This window comes from Anomalospiza imberbis, chromosome 2 (genome assembly GCF_031753505.1).
Source record: "Anomalospiza imberbis isolate Cuckoo-Finch-1a 21T00152 chromosome 2, ASM3175350v1, whole genome shotgun sequence".
Lineage (NCBI taxonomy): Eukaryota > Metazoa > Chordata > Aves > Passeriformes > Viduidae > Anomalospiza > Anomalospiza imberbis.
This window is the reverse complement of record NC_089682.1, coordinates 98,028,943-98,050,782: the sequence shown is the minus strand read 5'-3', so window position 1 is coordinate 98,050,782 and position 21,840 is coordinate 98,028,943. Positions and strand designations below refer to the sequence as shown.

The 21,840-nt window shown below is 41.0% G+C and overlaps 1 protein-coding gene across 1 annotated transcript; it reads left to right on the top strand.

Annotated features, from left to right (window-relative positions):
- The first annotated feature begins 351 nt into the window (after positions 1–351).
- KCTD12 (potassium channel tetramerization domain containing 12) lies at positions 352–5,017 on the top strand. The gene has a single exon (XM_068182373.1). The coding sequence runs from the start codon at positions 560–562 to the stop codon at positions 1,556–1,558; it is 999 nt and encodes a 332-aa protein (XP_068038474.1). The 5' UTR covers positions 352–559; the 3' UTR covers positions 1,559–5,017.
- Positions 5,018–21,840: the final 16,823 nt, after the last annotated feature.

The window sequence follows — 21,840 nt, the reverse complement described above, 5'->3', positions numbered from 1 at the left end:
GCGAGCCGGAGCCGAAGCCTCGCTCAGGGGGGCTGGGGGAGGCAGGGGGGGAGGCGGGACCCCCAAGGCTTTATCCCCGCCGGACACACACCGCGGTGCTCGCCCACGGCGAGGGGGGCCCGGCGGGCGCGCGCCGGGCGGGGAGAGGCTCCACACGGCAACCGGGGAAGGAAGACCGGGGCGGGGGGGGAACGGGGGACGGACGACGACGGGGGACCCTGCGTCAGTGCAGGGCCGTCCCCTTCTCCTCCCCGTGCGCTCGGCTCTGCCTCCCGCACGCCTCCCGCGAGGTGCGGCCGCGCTACATAAACACGGCCCTGCCGCCGGTGCTGGGGCTCTCCGTTCGCAGCCCGACGGAGGAGTTTGTCCGGCAGCGGGCAGAGGAGCGGCCGCGAGGAGCGCAGCGGCAGCGCGGCTCCGGCGCCAGACGGGGCGGGAGGCTCCGGCGGGCAGCAGCGGAGGGCTGCGCGCTCCCCCGAGGGCGGCGGCCCTGCCGTAGCCCAGGCGGCCGGAGGAAGAGGAGGAGGAAGGGCGTGGGCTCCGGCGGGCTCGCTCCGGTATGGCCCTGGCAGACAGCGCCCGCGGGCTGCCCAACGGCGGCGGCGTGTCGCCCGCGGCGGGGAGCGGGGCGCCGGGCAGCGGGGCGGCCGCAGCGGCGACGGGCGGCTGGTCTTCCTTCCCGGAGATCGTGGAGCTGAACGTGGGCGGGCAGGTGTACGTGACGCGGCGCTGCACCGTGGTCTCGGTCCGCGACTCGCTGCTCTGGCGCATGTTTTCGCAGCAGCAGCCCAGCGAGCTGCCCCGGGACAGCAAGGGTCGCTTCTTCCTCGACCGCGACGGCTTCCTTTTCCGCTACATCTTGGACTACCTGCGGGACCTGCAGCTGGTGCTGCCCGAGCACTTCCCCGAGCGCAGCCGCCTCCAGCGGGAGGCTGAGTACTTCCAGCTGCCCGACCTGGCTCGGCGCCTGGCGCAGACTCGGGCGGCCGCCGCCCGCCCCGCCGTCCTGCACCGCGACGGCTCCATCTGCGCCGAGGAGCCGCCGCCGCCGCTCCTCGGCTACCTGGAGGCCGAGCCGCTGGAAGGAAGCGGCGGGGCCGTGGCGTCCGCCCCGTCGCCCACCGCCAGCCGCAGCCCCTCGGGCGGGCCGCTGCTCACGCCCTCGCAGTCGCTGGACGGGGCGGGCGGGCGGCGCTCGGGCTACATCACCATCGGCTACCGGGGCTCCTACACCATCGGGCGGGAGGCGCAGGCTGATGCCAAATTCCGGCGGGTGGCCCGCATCACTGTCTGCGGCAAGACGGCTCTGGCCAAAGAGGTCTTCGGGGAAACCTTGAACGAGAGCCGCGACCCCGACCGCCCTCCCGAGCGCTACACTGCCCGCTACTACCTCAAGTTCAACTTCCTCGAGCAAGCCTTCGACCGACTCTCCGAGGCTGGCTTCCGCATGGCCGCCTGCTCCTCCACCGGCACCTGCGCCTTCGCTCCCGAGCAGGGCGGCCCCGCCGATGACAAGATCTGGACCAGCTACACCGAGTATGTTTTCTGCCGGGACTGAGCATCCGCCCAGCCCGTGGCGTGGGGACAAGACAGCCGGCCCTGCACACCCTCGCACCTGCGGTCCCCTCGCATCCCGAAGGAAGGCGGATGTGAAGCGGGGCTGTGTCTCCCTGTGCTTTTCTCACCCCCGTGTCTGCCTCCACGCACAAGGCGGGCCAGCCCCGGTGCAGCCCCCACCCCTCTTGCAGCACCTCCTGACGGCCCCGGGGCAGGAGGTCTCTGTTGTGCCTCGGCTATCGTGTCCCTGCTTGGCCACCACGTCCCTGATCAGCCACCGTATCCTGGCTCCCACCTTCACCCTCCCTCCTGCATCTCCCAGTAGCTGTGTTGGTAGCAAGGAAGGAGAGAAATCTTGGGAGTAGACAAATGCCGGTCCCACAAAAGCATGCATGTGCCCCCAGTTTTTGTCCCTCTCCCCACACAGAGCTGAAGTATAGCTCAGGCAGGGTGGGGCATTTAAAAAATCATCCAGTTAGGGGTTGAGAAACTTTAAAGTTGCTTTGAGCAACTTCTGTTAAAGATGGCATGAGAAATGCCTGTCTTTTCCCATCCCAATACCCTTATGAGGGAGTTTGCCTTGGTGGGCAGACCCCAAATGGTCCATTTTTAACTCCTCCCTTTCCCACCCATCTAAGCGATGCCTGTCTGTGAAGGACTGTCACATAGAAAGGAAGCCTGACTGTGAGGGGTTTGCACTGGCTCATACTTTATCTGTTGAGATGAGTCATTTTGCAGGAGGTGTGCATGTGACCCTTCACAACTGGTCGCTCCCATCTCCCCTCTTTGCTCCCCACGTCTCTGAACTCCTCTCTGTTAAGCTGGACCAGGGCCTGCACAACGAGCATGTAAGGCTGATGTGAAAGGGCAGATTTGACAACCATTTGAACTATGAAGTGTCCTCAGAGACATGTGTTTATTCCCTTGAGAGGTAAAACAAAGACACTTTGAAAAATTAAAGTGCTTGTGAATTGTAACTTCCATGGGTGGTCTGAAGTCCTTATAATTCTCTTGAAGTTGCTGTCTGTAATATGGACAGAAATCTCAATGCATATTTCCTTAAACACCCTCAAAACAATGGGAGTGAGGCAAAGCCAAGCTTGCTTGAGTAAAGGTAGGGCCTGGGTCCTGGGAAGCTGAAATCACGTACATTGAATTAGTGTAGATGTACATTATAACTGTCAGCAAGAGCACCCTTGTTACTTTTTGTCATGTTAGTGCTGTAAAACTCTGAAGCCAGCAAATGACAAAAATCCCTTTCTAAAGAGCCATTTCCTTATTTTTCATAGCAGTATTATCTGGGCACTGACACTGCTGAGTTGTGTACCTCTTCTTAGACTAAGTTAGTACTTCTTAGAAAGGATTGAGCCCTGTCCTCAGAAAAACAAGGATGATGCCAACTTTCTTCAGGGGAAATTACTTCTGAGCTGTATTTTGTTACTGCTGAATAACAGTCTTTCCCAGAGGAGGCAGTCAGAGTCTGCATTGGAACAGATGATCTGAACCGCAGGTTTTACGGAGATTCAGCAGCTCTTTCTAACAAATTAATGAAGTCTGGAATATAAAAGCACTTCCCTTTAAAAACCTAAACTTGATTTAAGAATGTGTATTGCCTGTTCAGACCGTCACAGAAAAATATCCTAAATATATCTGAAGTGTTGAAGAATTTAGCAGTACATATGAAAAGCTTGAAGTTATGTGTTTAAAACTCCTGAACAATAATTCTAGTTCTAGCTAGTTCTAGTTCTAAATCTGAATTTAGAAATACTGCTAGCACCTGTATTCTAACCAAAGAATTTCACAGTAGGACTTTTTTAAAAAATCCCACTTCCTTTGGAAACAGCTATAGCTACATTTCTGTTGAGTTTCAGTGCTCAGTCTCTGTTCACTTGGTCTTTCATTAAGTGCACAACTACATAAAACTGAAAATAATTTGCATCACCATGGCTTCTTTTTTCTAATATTAGCAAGGTTGTTTATCTATGTGATTGAATTGAAGATGTGCATATGAAAACAGTGGATACTGTCTATTTGTAGATAGTTGTATTATGGAGTATTTTTAAAAGGATAGAAATGTAAACCTGCCAAATTAGATGAGCAATAAGATACAGTGAGAGGCCAATACACCTGAGGATGGAATGAAGTCTGTTTGTCCTATGCCTTACTCTGAGATGACTTCTTTGTGCTTAACTTTTACCACAAGGGAAAAGACATTGATCACAGCTACTAGATCTTTACAGTGCCCTTCTCAAGAGTAATGACCGTCTTTTTCTAGTTTCCGTTTAGTAACTCTGAAGTATGTTTTTTAAGATTTTGTATAAAATCAGTTTTCAGTAGTGTTCAAATTTGCTTTAGATAGCTTTCTTTTTTTAAGAATCTGGTAGCTTACTAAATCCATCATAGGAGCTATGAATAGGGGCAGTTTTAAATTGACCTTGTGGTTTAGTGTACATATATATATACAGTATATTTACATTTTACACAAATCATTTAGTTTTTTTAATAATTGTAGTGCTACAGGATTTCATAATGTATCTACCTAAGCATTTTCACATTATGTTATGTACATAACATGGTAATATTTTACTGGTTTCTTATACCTGTTTCAATGGAAAAACTGAATATGAATATCATCAGCTTGTAGAACTGAAATTGATGACATATTTGCTTGAATGTGAATCTTCTAGGTGGCTGAATGCATCTCTAAAACAAAGATTGCCTGTATTTTGATTAATGGTTGCCTGTCCCTTTCCGGGTAGATGACCCAGTAATTCTCACTTTTTACGTAAAAATGGATGTAATATAAGCAGGATTTCTTTTTAGTCTTTGTGCTAAAAAATTTTAAGTGTTATTAGTGTTAAGAAATGGGCCTTTAATTTACTGATAACTCATTATCAGTATCGTCAGCAGGCTTAAAATGATGGTGCCGTAAATATAATAGTCATTTGATGCTTTGCCACAGAAGATGATACTTTTCTGAACCATTACTTAGTAATGGCAGTAAACTTTTTAAAAGAAAAAATGCTTAAGGCAAAGTCAATGTGTTTTACTTGTCTGTTCTATTGAGAGCTTGAAGAATGGATAAACACAATGACTGCTGACTTGTTAACATGAAAACATACAAAAATATAAAGGCACAATACTGGAGTCCTGTCTACATTTTGTAGCTGTTGCTTTCATAGTTCATGTACTTATGGATGAATGCAGTAGCATTTACAAGTGCTATTAAAAAATCCACAAGGGCAGTCTTTCTTTTAATAAGAAGTTAGGCATAGGTCTTTTCAGTGATGCATATCATGAAGGGTGATTTTGCATATGTTTGATAGGATGTTTATATTTTTATACATGTAGATAATGAGCCACTTATTCATTCTTATTTTCACATGTATAGCATTGAAAATAAAGATCCTCCTAGGACAAAGTTGCATACCAAATTAAATTTTTGTTCTTTAAATATTAACTCAGTTGTGTGGTTTTATGCTGTCCTTTTTGTTCTCTGTGCAGATGTTGTTAGCTTTGTTCTCCCACAGTATCATATTTGTAACTTCAGCAAAGACTCCAAACTAATGTGTAAAGCAGAAACACAAAATTATGTATTACAAAGACCTCTAGTAACACCCGTGGCAAGATAAACAGAAATGTATAGTACTCAGACTGCATAATTTCCTTTTAAGCATCACAGAGAATTTTTGTAGTACTGGTCAGTCAATCCTCAGGAAGAAATAGTGATTGAACAACTTAATTTGAATAGCACTGAGTAATTGTTGAAGTCAAATGTTGATGTTTTTTATGAAGCCAGAGAATAATAAAATGGGATACAGTGCTAATTTAACGAAAAAAACATCAATACCTAAGGTAATACATGATCTGAGAGAATTGCATCTAGAAATTTTAATTAACTACCCTATGGTATCTAGCAAACTCTTCTAAACTTGTGGTCAGTTTCATAGAAAATTAGTAGTGACTTGTTAGTATAATCCATGTGTGATTCAATACATTTAATAGTTCTTTCTTGGGTATCATGGTTGTACTACAAAGGAACCAGCTGAAGGAAGTTTTATCAACTGTTTAATTTGACAGCTTGATAGTATTTGAGTGCTTTGTTATCATGCAATAATATAAGAAAGGAGGTCATTCTAAGAGCAACAAAACTTTGAGTCTGAGGGCTTAGGTCTCATTTTCTTTGTACTACTCCTCCTGCTCATCCCTGCCAATTTTATTCAATTTCTACTTGAAAAAGGAGACACATTCCTTGATGGAGCCACCCTCTGCTAGGCTGATGGTTACGGCTGAATTTTGGCTTTGTCCCTCCCTGAACTACAGATTTTCTTCTTCCTTTCCCTTATCCCGCCATCAGTATTCATAGAATTTGTAAGAATGTAACAGCTGTGAGGTTTTTCATTTCTTTTGATTGTGTTTAAATTGCCCATCAACTCAGAAGTTAAGTGGGACAGATATCCACCAAATGGACAATGCAAATGCCATGAGCCTTATTTCAGTAGGAAACAAGGCTGACAGAATACTGTGATTTATACCTGCCACTATCTGTATAGTCTGAGTGTACTAAATCCCTATAGAGGGAGAAGTCAGGCAGTCACTCTTACTTTTGCAGCTCTGACCAGTCAGTCAGACTAATGGCATGCTAGAAGGTCTTAAAAATACTTACAGACACCTAATTTCTGCAGCATTTCAAAGGGTGAATCAAAGTGTGCAGGAAAATACTTTCTGAAGATTTGATTTGCCTCAGGGCAGGGTTGTTTTTTGTTCTTTTTTTTTCCTCGTGAGAACTCTTCAGTACAGTTTTCAATGGAATGTTAGTGCTAATATGTTATTTATTTAGAAAGTACTTAGTTTTATGAAACCGAATGCTAATTTTGTTTTTCATTAAAATGAGCGGCATGTGTTTTTCCCCTGCTGCTAAACAAAACTCATATGTATGACTGCTGAAGTAGTAATGCCACCATTGCAAATAGTCTCTTGGAAATACGCAGCACAACTGCTGTGACAGTCAAAACCATAGCTGGTCAAATTATCACATTTCTTCCCCATTCTACTCTCCACTGTGCTCAAACTGGAATAAAATTAAACTCTGTTACACTTTTTGTGCTCTACAAGTTTTTTAGCACTGTGAGTCAGGGATTTGAAGCAGGTCTGTTTCCTTGTGAGGAAATAAAGGCTAGGAAGTATTCTTGCACAAAGTGGGAGCAGCTTCAAGCAATTTGGGAAAAATTTTTGGTATCACAGGAGATCAAAGATATTTTTCTGTATAATCCAAGTAATACACTCACACATTATGCCCATCATGCATATCCAACCTCCCTGGAAAGCTAAAGTCCCAGATGACATTTGCTTATTCTAGTTTTTATTTCAAATCTGGATGAAAGAAATTCTTCAAAAATGCTCAGTGTTTAGCAGCTGGGAAATTACAATATTAGCAGTACACCTTGCTTCGAGTTATCATTTCAACATCCTTTTTGTTTCAACAAAATGCAAAAAGGTTCACATGGGAACATATAGGAATCGTAGAATAATGGAATCACTAGGATTAGAATGCTTAGCTCCATGTAGCCTCTGACTTGCCTTTTGCAACTTAACAATTTTCTCAGCATAGAATTTAAATAAGTGTAGATTCATTGAAGTTCAGCCAAAGAAGTCGAAACCAGAATATCTAGATTGTGATGACAAAAACAGGTGCATTGATAAAGACCATGTGATCTGTGTTTTTAATTTGTAATTTTGAAGTAAAGACAGAGCCTTGGTTAATTTATTAAGGAGCAGGTTGTTATTAAAAAAAAAAAAATAAAGGAAAAGTCCTCCAGTCCTCTCCCACATTTTTGAGAAGGGAATGCAGTGCTGGTGTGATGAGAACAACCTATCTTTTTGATTTCAGAGATAACTGAAATAATCTACAATGTTGCCATCTCAATTCTGTCTCTTTTTCTGGTCTTGGCCAAACTTTAAGGTCACACCCACCCTTAATAAGTGGTCTTTAGAAAAGCATATATTCATAACTATGTAGACTTCCATAAATTTGGAGGTATTTTGGTTTTGACTCATATTTTCCAAATAGCTTAGTGAGAATCTTTGTTCTCATATTACAGCAAAGCCTGTGATTATTAGAAGCCTGAAGTTAAAGTTTTTCCCTTAAAAAGGGCAGACACTGTACTAAGAACAACCTTTTTTTTTTTTTTTTGGTAAAGGATACAAACGATGCACTTTCCCCCCAAATTTATAGTCTTGTACAAACACTCCTAATTTTCCCCACCTTGTAAAATTTACTTCCACATCTTCCTATGGCTGACAGCTCAAGGCATGAATATTTCTGAAAGCTGCAAGCACCAGGAGGTCTTGCAGTGATTCCCAATTGTTCCATAGCAATCCCTTCCTGCTGTGGTCCCTTGTGCTGTCAGAAGCAAGCTGGGTCCCAGGCCCCAGGATTACCCACTGGCCCTGACCGCAGCTGCCCCTGTGCCTCGCTTCCTTCCTGGCCATGACCAAGGTAGTGCAGTAGTCCCTGAGCCAGCACGGTCCTGCTGCTGGTGCCTTGTCTGAATAAAGGGGCAGCATTTGTATTCTGGTACGCTCTGTGCAGCCCAACAGCCACAAATTGGCACTTCTTCTCCACGAGACTTCTGACCCACTTACTTCCAGGGTTTGCTTTCACAGTCTGCACTTTATCTGCTGTCTCGAGGTATGGTTGGAATATGGGAAAGATTTAGCTGTTTACAATAGTCTGTCTAATAGTTTATCTGCTATGGCACTAAAGGGACAATGAGGACAACTCACTTAAAATGAATTTTACAGTTCTGTAAAATTTTATGGTCTAAATAAACCATGAAAAGTGCTGCATAAACTATAATAACACTGGCTAAAGACACCTTTTCTCTTTAAGGTGAGAATGATAACTTTATCTGTTTTGCTGGAGCACTAGCATTTTTATCCTCTTGGAACTTGTTTGTATCATGCTTGAGGCTGAAGAGCACTCACCTGCTGGTAACTGGGCCAAACAGTCAAATTTCTTTAGAAAATGTTAGATTAAGAGTCTATGTATACAAATGCACCAGTGTTTCTTTTTCTAGAAGAGACATTTCAGCTTGACAGTTACCAGACTGGATGTTTTCCAACACATTACCTCCTAGGGTATGAGGACAGAAAGAAATGTCCAGATGATGTGGTCTGCCATTCAACATAGCATGCTATGGGCTTCCCCTAACAGAAAGAATAATCCTTATTAACAAGATTAATACATCTTTATAGGGCTTCTCCTAACAGAATCTTTAAATCAGGCAGTGAAATTTCTTGGACTGTCATCTAACTTTGTGGATGATACTGCTTGTGCAAGAGAAGACATCACAGTGCCTGGTTAATTGTTAGGCTGTGAATGCCACCAGCTTTGGCTTTCACCCAGAAGGGTCTGCAATGTTTTCTTCATTGACGCCCCGAGGCTGGAGCGAGTGTTCTGCAGGAGGGTATGTACAGAGGTAGTTCCAATGATCAAGACCTGGAGATGAACTGTCCTGTGGTGTCCTTCAGTTCCCTGCCACTTGTCCCTGTAACGAGTTTTGTGCTGGCACTGCTGATATGGCCATGGAGTGGACCAGTTCAGGGACCTGGTGTAGATGGAAACCTTAAAACAAGCAAACAGGAAAAAGCAGGCCTATTTTCACCTGGATCAGCTCCCAGAATGGGCTCACAGCATAATGGAGTTATTAGTGTTGGGTGAAGGAGCCCGATATCTAAACAGAATGAGCTTCTGTGGTCTGTCAGTAAGGCATGTTTTTCACTCCTATAGTCATCACCTGTCTCTTCTCTAAATCCTCTTTGATTTGTCAATGTCTTTTAAACTTCTGATTTCAGATACTTCTCATTCTAATAAGGGAATTCACCAAAGAAAAGTAACATTGTCCTAGCCTCAGGTTTTTTCAATTTGTTTCTTCAAGATTTGAATTAGCAGGCCTTGGGGTTTAAGTGTCTCTGGAGTTTATGTTCAGTAAACAATGACTGTGAGCATCTGTATTCTGTCTCCAGAATTCTGTCCTAATTATCAGTCAAAATGCATGGGAGTGCCTAAGATGTTTTCTTATTAAACATTATGCCACAGTTTAACGTCTAAAATCAAAGGAACTAAGCCTAGTAAAAGTGGATCTATTTTCTACACATCAGCGTTGATGGACATCACTGTGACACGAATGTTTGGTATCATTTTCACTGGTTATTACATTGGATAGGTAGTTTTCCAACCACATGAATGGATGACTAAGTATTGATTGACAAGTTGGCAGACCTGAAGATCCTAAATTACCCAGTTTTCTTTTACCCACAGTCCAAGCAGTCCATGTTTTTTTTTTCCAGTTCTTTGGAGCTTCCGCAGGGATCTGAGATTTTTGAGAAAGCTGCATTAGTAAATACACAGGCTTGTAAACATGCCAGATATAAATTGGCCAGACCTGACTGAAAAAAAATACTTGTTGCTCATATTTTATTTTATTAGTTTTAGAAGAGAAATTGATCATTATTCCTAACAGACCTGAATAGCAAAATGTTTGTACTTCTCCTGAACTAACAAGCCTACAAATTCCATCTAGTAATGAATCTGTACAATTTTTCACATTGTTGCAAATAAAATTAAATAACTTCATTTGTAATCATGCTGACTACTACTTTCTTTGTGTTCTTTTTTCTTACCTTATTAAATTTATGCAATGCAATTAGTACAGTATTTGGAATTTATAGCTTTGATTTCTACAGATTGGTATAGCCTTCTTTTTCCATTTTAGACTTTATATCTATGACTTTTTAATAGCAGCTGTCTGGATCCCATCCCGGGATGTACTGGATGACTGTTACCTCCTGTTGATCTCAACAAAATGTGCTGTCACTGCAGGATGCTAATGAGAACTTAGACAAAAACAGTATTCTCTTTTTTACTTTCAGGACTTTACATTTGCAGTTACTTGCTGAACCTGTCACCTAGGATTTAGAAATTCAGTATTTTTAAAGGTAAGTATCTTAATATGCAGCTAGTGTGAATGTATACCATCATGTTACTTTGTGTTTTGACTGTTTAATCTCTTACTTCCTGTTGTGGTATATGTACAAAGAATACCTAGATGGACACAAGAGGAGTATTTTCTAAGATCTTTCCTAGCACTCTTTCAACACATTTAAAAGTTGCTTCTTCATTAAATACTGTTATTCCTAAACTCCATTTAGAGAGTTACCAAAAAACATTACTGATGCACATTTTGGAGTATTACACACATGGCACACAGATAATTCCTTTGTTCTTATTTGGACTTGCACTCACTGGAGTTGGTATTTTCTTTTTTCTGAGGCCCTGCTTCCAGTATGCATGAACTGGTATGGAAATCAGATGGACAGTGTGAAATTCAGCTGTGGCAAAGGCTTGTGGCCAAAGAGTGCTGTCACTGACAACCTCTCAGCTCCTAGAGGCTACATACTTTGCCTACCCACCCCACAAATTCATGGTGTGTGAAGGCTGATACTGTCTGGTTAAATAACAAACACTTAACATTAAGAGCAATAGGTTGTAGTAGCTTTTATCTTACTTTGTTTTTATCAGGTTACTCTTCAAGAGAAGGCCCCATTGTAATTTTAAACACGATCTTGTCTGTAATTCCCTCACTATAACCATACAGTTGTGATCTCCATTTTTCCCTTGATATTGTCTTAAATAATTTCCACTTTTTCATTTGCAGCATTAAATTGCAGAGAATCAGAACAAGAAATGTTTCTTTAAATTAGCATCCTTAGACAATAAGAAATTACTTTTGATCATAATTTTGATAGCAGCAAAGGGAAATAAAAAAGTCGCTGGCTGAAATCAGCAAGTCATTCTCTTTATACAGAATACCAGAAGAGGTAGTTCTGAATAAATTGGTTTCAATCAAGCAAGAAACTTTTCCTGTGGTCAAAGCATCTCTCTTCTGGAGCAGCAATTGCTTAATACTGAATGTTTTCCTCAAGATAAAGTATATATCCCACAGACATTTCTCAAACACAGGACAATAATTTCAGAATAAGAAAATCATAAGAATCTCAGTAAAGCCCACAGAGCATCTGATAGTACTGTATCACAAACCCATTTTTAAGTATGTGGCAAAGCACTGTGTGAGTTTAATAGGGAATTGTATCCTGTAAATGTACTATGCAAAGGCAATAAGCTTTGCTGCTTTGCTTTCTCTAGGGAAAGGTCATGAGAAAAAATACATTTTGAATATTCTTCTGGTTTTTGTATGCAGAAAAACCTACCAAGTACTGGTGCTTTTTTATGTAAAAAGAGCTTGTGGGTTAGGATAAAAGGGCAGACTAGAAAGGGTGGCACTGTTTTGGGTGTTTGCTACAGGCCACCGGAGCAGAAGGAGGAAGTGCATGAGGCCTTCTACAGACAGCTGGAAGCAGCCTCAAAGTCACAGGCACTGGTTCTTGGGGGGATTTTTCTACCCTGACATCTGCTGGAGAAGCTACACTGTCCAGAGAAGCAAAAAGAGTCCAGAAGGTTCCTGGAAACCTCTGATGACAACTTCTTGTCCCAGGTAGTGGAGGATCCCACAAGGAACGGTGTGCTGCTTAACTTCATACTAACCATCAGGGAAGGCCTTTGAGATGTTAAGGTTGGGAGCAGCCTTAGCTGTTGTGACCATGAGATTGTGGAGTTCAGTCTTGGGTGAGTAGGAAGCAGGGTAGCAGGGTAGCAAGTAAGATTGTCACCATGGACTTCAGGAGAGCTGACTTTAGCCTGTTCACGGATCTTCTTGGAAGAATCCCATAGGAATGGGCTCTGCAGGGAATGTTATGTCTAGAGATCACTTCCTCCAGGCTCAAGAAAAATGCATCCTGATGAGCAAGAAATTGGGCAATGGGGGCAAGAGACCTGCATGGATGAACAGGGAACTCCTGTCATTATTCAAGTGTAAGCAGGAGATGGAAGCAGGGTCGGGCCCTTTGGATCAATATAGAGAGATTTTCAGGTTAAGTAGAAATGAGACAAGGAAGGCCAAGTCCCTCTGGAATTAAATCCAGCCAAGAATGTCAAGGACAACAAAAAGGGCTTTTTCAAATACATCATTGACAACAAAGGATAATGTGGTTCTGTTACTAAATTGAGAGGGGGCACTGGTAACAGAGGGTGCAGAGAAAGCAGAGTAACTGAGCTCAGTCTTTGCATCCATCTTCACTGGCTAGACCAGCCATCAGGAATCTCTGACCCTGGAGACCAGGGTAAAGTGATGTCAAAGGACCTTCCCGTGGTCAAGGAGGTTTGGTTTAGAGAACACCCAGGCAAAATAGACATCCCAAAATAGACATCCAAAGTCCATAAGCCCTGACAGGATGCATCCATGAGTGCTGAGAGAGCTGGTGCATACCATAGCAAAGCCACTCATGATCATCTTTGAAAGGTTATGGTAATCAGGAGAAGTGCCTGAGGACTGGAAGAAAGCAAATGTCACCCCAGTTTTCAAAAGGTTCTCTTTTGGTACGGGACAGGAACAAAGAGGATGAACTTTGGTGACAGAGTCCAGAGAAATGGTTTCCACAGTATGCCATCTTTATCCTTTTTGCTGAACTCCAGCTTCAGCTTGCCTTCACCTCCATGTAGAAAGTGTGTGCAGACATGTTTATTCTGAAGCCTAGGTTTAAAATCCACTCTGAGTATAGTGGAAGTTAGGCCTGAGCTTAAAGAAAGGTGCTTTTGTGAAAAGTAGATTGCAAAGACTTCCTTGAATAGTCTATGGTGCTGAAGTGTTAAAGCATGAAGGGTGTAAGAATGAGTAACACTGAGTTTGCTGGAGCTGCAAAACCAGGCATGGATTGAACATACCAGTAAACCAGGCATGCCTGTATAGCAGGTGCTCGTTCTGGCCTGTTTCTGTTGAAAATGTTGCTACTAGGACAGGGAAGGTAAATTGATATTAACAATGTTAATAGCAGTGTTCTGAGCCAACCCTTCCATCTTTAGGTGCTATACATGTGAGGCATGTAAAAATGTGCTGGTGACACAGAGATAACTCGGTGAGAGCCAAGTGTCTTTGTTCAGCTGAAGAAGTGGAGGTTGCACTGGGTTTGTTGCTAAGTTAGAGCAATAGCAACTACTGCTCTAGGCAAATGGCTTTCTAGAATTAGAAGCCATTACTGTCTGAAGTGACAGATTTAGAAAATGTCTCTACATGAATAATTAGCTCACCCAGCAAAGCTGCAGCTACCTGATAGTAAAATTTTTTTACCACTTTTGAGCATATTTTATTTATCTAAGACTTTCCAATGGTCATCACTGTTTAGTTTAGTTTATTCCATTTGACAAATAACTAGTAAATGAAGGTGTTCTCATAGATTGGAACAATCTGCATGTTTTCATTTTTTATAGCTCCTCCAAGGATGTAATTGAGACCCTGAAGAGCTTTAGCTCTTACACTACTGAAAGCCATGTTCAACAGCTTTTTGCAAATTTCCACTTTAAAGAACTGATGAATAATTATTCAAGTGTTTATGTGGATGGAAAAAAAAAATCTTCCCATAGAGGCAATATTTTGCTGCAGACTTTAGCTCTCTCTTCTCTTTTCATTTGCTCTTTCTTCAGCTCAAAAATGTCTACTTTAGATACTGTTTCATATGGTGGAATATCTTTGTGAATTAGCTGAAAAGGAACTGGACCTGTCCTTTGTCAGTCGAATACTGCACTAAATTCTCATTTCCATAATGCATGCAGTTTTCCTTCACTTATTGAAGAAAATAACTTTTTTTTTTTTTTTTTTTTTTTTTTTAATATCTATTGCTGCCCTACAGTTGCTGGGGATCAGATATCATTCTGAATGTGTATGGCCCACCATTAATTTTTGCAATTGAGCTAAAAATCTGCCAGGTTGTGTCATAACACAGTAATGGAAATAGTAGAGATTACTTACTTCACATATATTGTCTGAAGATTGGTATGACCAACTGCAAGTAAGTGGGAAAAGGATTGGTAGTTGATCTCTCTAATTTAATCTTCAGCATCTTGATGAGCCATTTTAAGATTAAAATTGTTTTCATTATACTTTCTGCATGAAAGACCAAGAGAATCTGTATTTTAATAGAATTTATTCAGGAAAGCATTGACAAAAAATACTAGAGTACTTTTAATATTTGTTTCTACATCAAACATGCTGAGATGAGGCTTAAAAGCCCACCTGAGAATTCACATTTGCCTCATTGCTGTTACTAAGAGCTGTAATTATCTGTATCTTGAAAATACTTAAAATGAAACACAGCCTAATTCTCAGTTATAGAACAATGTAGTACAACAAAGTCATTGTAATCTATTTTTTTCATTATAAGATGCAGGTGTGTAACCAGAAAGAACACTAACACAATTATTTATTCGTAAACCTTTATAGTATATAAACATTTACTGGAGCATTAACAATCAGAATTTATTCTGACTTTTTAACAGCAGAGCCATTCTGTTGTATAGGTAGGCAAAGAGCTTGACTTTCTCTGATATTTTCACTCTCAGAGTCCTGTTTTCTCTCCTTTCATTGTCAGTAACATCACTATCCAGTGATCTTTGTGAGGGCTTAGGGTTACCCTAATTGCCTTCCTCTTCACTCCTGACAGCGTTAGTGAAGCCAACATTTCCAGCAGACTCCCTGGGGCCTTGCTGCTGCTGAGTGTAATGCATTCCAGAGCCCTGTACCCCAGAGCAGCGTTCACCAAGCACACTGCAGGGCTTAGCAAAGTGAAGTATGATCCCAGCAGAGACTGAGCCTAGACTGGGGTAGGACAGTCTAGGCTGACAATGACCTTATTAGGAGCTGTAGGACTGAGAGGTACCACAGAGTTTTCATCAACATCCCTAGTCCTAGGTTAAGGACATTGGGATTTTTGCATGGATTTGTTTTATTTAAATATTAAAGCCACTGCTGACATCTTTCAATTTTTCATCTGTCCACATCTTTTACAATTTTTGGATTCTTAGAGCTGAAACCCAATGGCTGAGGAGAAAGTTCCAAATGTGTTGTGACAGGGAAGGGCATGCTACTCTTTTTGCCTTCTGAAATTTTAAGTACTGTACTGTTCAACAGCTTGTGTAGTTCAGGGGAAAAACAAATGAAGAGAAATGTGAGTTGAACAAAGGGCTTCTAGAAATAAGTGTGCCAGGTCAGGTCACAGATTCATTTAGCCCAGTATTGTCCTTCAAGCGAGCAATAAGGAAGTTTAGGCAAGAAGGAGAGAAGTTAAGGGAAGACAGCAGAGGCACACAAATGTAAAGCAGACATGTAATCGTGTTTCCTACTCCCATTTTCAGATTCTAAACCAGTAGCTTTGTCCTTATATCTTATAATGCTTGGTGGATTTCTAGTCCATGCCTTCATGTGGTTACTTTTCAAACACCTGTGAACTTATGCAATCTTCAGCATCTTGCAGCAGAGAATTCTAAGACTATAGCAATATCATGTTAAAGGGCTTCATTCTCCGTTTTGCTTTCAACCTGCCACACAATTTTATTTGACAACCTAGTTCTTATATAGAAAAAGAATCATTCCTCATTCACCTTCTCCCTGACATGGCTATTTTTAGACTTCTGTCATATTATCCCCCTAAGTCTTCACTTTCCAAGGGTAAACAGCCCCTGTCTAGCTGGTCATTGCTTGCCATTTCCAGTCTTATGCTATTTTCATCTTCAGTGTGGTTTCTCATGTTCTCTTTGTTGCTTGTAGAGCTCACAAATGTAGTTTCATTGATTCCTTTATACACAGTCCTGCAATTTATGATCTGGAAGTGAGGAGCTGAACTGGATCAGACCAAAAGTCTTTTTACTGTTCTGACTCAGAATATCCATATAGCAGGTATCTAGGGAAGTATATAAGACTAGAAACTTTTTCAAACCTTTTAAACCTCAGAGACCTCAAAGGTTCTTTAAACCTTTTAAACAACTGCAAGTTGTTTTTCATACCATTTTCAAATGAGGCAGTATTTAGACTTCTCCACAAGACAGTTTTAACCCTTTCAATCCCCAGCTTTGACCCCTACTGTCCAGTAATAAACTAAAAAAGTGGCTCAGTCTACTGATTGCAAGTTCTGTTGTGACTGACAAAAACAGGAAGAGATTCCCCTCCTAAGATAGATTGCATTATATTTAAAAAAATTCTGAAAAGTAGACAAGCCCAGAATATTCAGCCATAACTATTCATTGAAAGAATAAAATTTTTATATTCACCCTGAAAAGTAATTTCCTGGGGAAAAAAAACCATTTTGACATCTGAAGCTGGCTCTGCTCTGAATTTGTTCTGCAGTAGCAAATAAATACAGAATGATGCAAAATGCAGTTAACGTAGCAGATCATGAACTGTTGACTGCAGAAGATCCTTGCCAAAGCCTGGTTTCAGGCAGCACAGTGGTGTGGGCAAACTGATGAGTGCCCACCTTGTGTAGGCCTTCTAATGAACTCAAAAACCTTCACTAATTAACATTTTGGTCATCTAAGAAACTGATCATATATACATGTAATGACTGTATAAAGAAATGAATCACTTAAAATGCAATTAAAAACTGCTGCTTCAGCATGGAGCTTTGAAGTCAGTTGGGAATAATTAACTTCAGGATGATTTATTGAAGAGATTAAACTTTCACTTAGAGCTTGAGTAATCTATTTGAATTCTTATGAAAAATATTACTCTCTACAGTTTTAATGGTTACAGGATAAGCCAAGATAGTGTTACTTGCTTTTGCTATTGCTCAATAGACATTCACCTCAGTACCTCTTTGTGTATGTAATTTATTCTAACTGGCACATACCTAATTAGGTAGGTTCATAGTTTGAACTTCGTCTTTCTTGATGCAAGGGTTTTATAAACGGCTAAAGAATTTCACAGATCAGATCTTTCCACTTCTTGCAGTACGCACCAACATAATACCAAATCATAAACTGTTTTTTTGTTGTCATGTTTCCCATTGAAGTAATAAAGCCACGGGAAGTTAAGTGCAAATGTAAGGTCCTGTTGATTTCTGATTAACAAAGATAATGCCTACAATCCATATATACTGTAGGCATAATAGTCTTATTTCTCTGGGAAACAAGTTGTGGATTTAATTGAATGTATGTATAATAACAAATTTGAATACATATAACATAAAGTGTGCTCTTTGTATCAGTTTTTGACTTCACTATTTTTGATAAACAAATAGACCTAACTTTGCCGTAGAAAACAGTTACTTTGTACATCTACCTTGAAAAAAAATCTGAGCACTTCTGTGTACTTGTTTCTCCTCTCTTTCAGTGAGTTCTTCACAGCACAGTTAACTCACAGTTTGTCTTAGAAAAGCAGACTGTGTTGCTCACATCTCTGCCCTTTTTGGGTTTCAGTCAGTCTGAGAATAATCCTTAGATTGTTGACAGTATATTCATCTCCGTTTCTTCCCAGAAGCAGCTTTTAGCCTTATAAATAATAAGCTAAAATCAACAAAGCTTGGAAGAAACCAAACATTATGTTTCCTACATGATTCTTTTGAGGAATCAAGTTGTTTTATATTGTTTTATTTCATGTTCCCATTATCAGCCTCCTTACATTTCATTCCCAGTTTACATGAAGGACAGCAAACTAAGGCAGACTAAGGCTAGTTGCAGAAAAATACCATCAGTTATGCATGGCAATCCTTTCCTCAGAAAACACTTGAGCTTGAGGAACCCTGTGTTTTCCTTCCATGTCATGCATATGTCTCGCATAACATGTCTGATAAATATCTTCAATATAGCTGATGTCTTTGCTTAAGATAACAAGAGGGACTCTCTGGAATGCCAGCTAGCGAGATGCCTTCCCGAATGGTCCCTTGTTGTTGCTCTTATTAATATTCAGTATCTTCTGTCAGAGATGTAAAAAAGTACTTTGAGCCTTTCTGTTATTAGGAGCAGGCACGACAAGTGACAGCAAAATGATTGCATGAATTATCCAGAATAGCTTTCTGCTGGAGTGAAGCTAAGCATTCTACACACTGTGATGATGCATTGTGTTTTTAAGCTTATTATGCTTGCTCTGTTACATTAACACTACAGTTACAGTTACAGTGGCTACAGTTTTATCTGTGCCACCCCACCACTTCCTTTTGCTTGCAATGCATTTCATCACCTGCCAGACTATCTGATCTCCTACTAGCCCCAAAATCTGAGCAACTGGCACACACAGAACTTGATGGCAGAGCAGCAGCTGGGCAACTTGCAGTGCATGCTCTAACTTGGGTACACCAGTCTGTGTGTAAACAACTTCCAGTTTAATAATCCTACTTTTTATTCAAACTTGTTTTCTCTGTCAGCCAGTAAGGCCTGGCTGATGCAGGAAGAAGAAATTTTTGTGGTAATGAGATTTCAAAAGACAAGTTAAATTTGTTCCTGTAGAAAAGGAAGGACATGAGAAGTAGGAAGTGCCGAGTACAAATATGATTATGAAAAGTTTACAGGCTCTAACAAGATTTTTAGACACCAGAAGGGCCACCTTTGCACAACCCCCAACTCTGGGCTCTCACAGCCAGCCAGAATGTGACAAAGTACATCTCCGTGTGTCTATCTTTTTCTGCAAGAAGCTGTTTGTTTCAGCTGGTCATAAAAGCCTGGAAGGGAAACTTCCACCCTCTATTTAGTTACTCTAAGAGATCATTATGGTTTCTGCTCTTGGCAAGTCCAACCATCTCAGCTGCTAGAACTATAAGATCCATGAACAAGGACTTTATTCTCAGTATTACCAATGGCTTTTGTGTTAAGTATGGACCTTTTGAAATTTCCCCTCGTTTCCCCTTCTACCTCCGGAAAATTATTTTAAGCTGGGGAAGACAGTTTTCCTGCGTTTCCTCTGTTGTCAGTACAGTAAAACAGCCACTGGCACGGGTAGCATTCTCTTGGCTCCTAAGCGTATGGACTGTAAGGAGAACTCAGAGAGGAGAGATTTAAAACCCATACTTCCTGTGTATTATAGGAATAGATACAGTTTTTCATTTTTTTTTTGTCTGCTTGTAAGACAAACAGCATAGTAATAACACCTAAAAATGACTTTATATACCCTGTTACACAAAGTTGTTTGAGATGGATAAGGTGCAACAACAGAAGAGCCACAAGATTCCAAAACCAGAAGAAGCATTGGTTGGTTCAGATTATCACATATCAGATGATTTCTGTATCAGATAACTAATTTTAAGGTGTGGAATAAGTGCTTTAAACTCATATAGAATATTTAAATAAATGCAAATACTTAAGGATTTTATTTATTAAATAACTAGCATACAGATAATATGACAAAAAATATACTCTCCTTTCAGGTCAGTATTTGGCTAGAAGTTCCTGTTGCATTCTGCATTATTGCTTTTTCCTTGGTAAGTACTTTCAGGAAGAAGTTAGCTCTTTTAATTGTTTCGTAGATGATTAAAGAGACTCAATAACTTTTTTGTGACTGGGAAACATTTATTTCTTTTCTTCAATGTCGTTAACTTGCACGCATCCTTCCTGTATTACAGGTATCATGTTTCACTTATGACCTCTCTACTGTCAGCCTTAGATTGGTACCATCACTATCCTCTGGCTTAATATTCCACTATTGATATGTAGACACTCAAAAAATAATTTTATCTTTTCCAGTACTGCATTGTGACTGATCCAGAGTCTTGTGAGTGATCTGTGTCAGGAACAGGAAACCAGCTCCATTTCCTTAATGGCAGTTAGCGATTTACTCACTACAGAATCACTGGAAAATAAATTACAGTGTAATCTGAAGTCTGGAGAAGCTTTCTAGTGACTCTCGGGGGCTTTAAAGCCAGGAGTTACTTCATTTTTGGCGTTACATCTGTACAGTTGAGTTCAGGCCAAGCATTTCTTTTTCACTACAGAAGCTGCCTGAGGGCACAGTGGTTGTTTATCAGCTCTTTCTTTGCTTGTGTACTCTAGCCCCACTAACTTATTACTTGTCTTCCTTTTTTGTAGTATACACTAACACAGAGCTTTGGGAACTTCTCAGGAAAAAATTAATGTGCTCTCTTACATGCAGATGGGTGAAGAAATGAGAAGTTTAGCAAAACCTCATTTAATGAATATATCAATGCCATTGTTTTTAATACAGACCTAATTTATCAGTCGTTAACACTGGAAATTACCAATTACCTTCATTGCTGCTTTCCTACAGTTATCTCCAGTGGCAAGAAAGCTGAGAAATAAAGTAATGGAACATTATTTTGTTGCACAATTGTGCCAAATTATTGTTTCTATTTTTCTTTCAGAAACTTTTCTCCAATTCTGCTTTACCAAAGAAAGGTTCCCTACATTTTTGTATCTCCAGCACCTGGGTCTTCATTCGAAGTGCCTTGTGATTCCCCCAATCTCTCTCTTTCTCTCTCTTTAACAGTCAGAAAGAATGAAAGAAAATATTTGGTGGTATAATTTTTAATAATAGCCACACAGTAGTATTCTAATACTGATACATTACCTGGGGGTAACCATCCCTGGGCAATATAAAATTATTCTTGTATTCTGTACTGCGTGTACTACCTGTGTACTGAATATTTTTACAATCTGTGATATTAGAAAATTGTTTTGGGAACACTAAGGTTTTTAGTGATCATTTTGTGTCTTTTTAAAAAGAAAAAATATACAAACTGTGTCTTAGATGTGACCTCTCTCTCCCCGCTTAGCTTTGGGCCTGTTGAGCCACCTCAAGCCAAACTGGAAGACAAGTAGGAGTTCAAAAGACAATTGTGTTACCACCCTTCTAATGAATGCTGATGTTTGGGCAGCAAGGAGGCCCAGGCTAATGGCCCAGCTATGAGAAAGTGAAGGATCTGGCTGGTGCCTCAGCACATGCATTTGTCTAGGACAGCGCAGCATTGGTGCCTCTTGTTTTTATAGGGATGTGGAATTGGGGCCCTTATGACAGGCAACAACCTGGGAGCAAGACTCCATTTCTAATAGACCTGGGCTTTGTTTGATTTCCTACTTAGAGAAAAATTATGCTTTATAAGCTCTTTACTTGTGTGATTCTGAATATACAAACAGAAGGATGAATTTGGTCCTTATTTTTTTTGACAGGGAAGTAAGTGTTTTTGACAAAACACCTGTGTAAGAGAAATCTACCATTATAGTCCGCCTGCTTGCTCCTATGCTTCATTTCCTGTGTTTAACTGTTTTATGTAGCTGTTATATAGCTTTTACTATGCATCTTCTTGCTGTATAGCTTCTTACAGCTTTTTCAGGCAGTTCTGCTTGCTTTTTCTCTAGGTAGATAGCCACCTATTGTTCTACTATCTACTCTT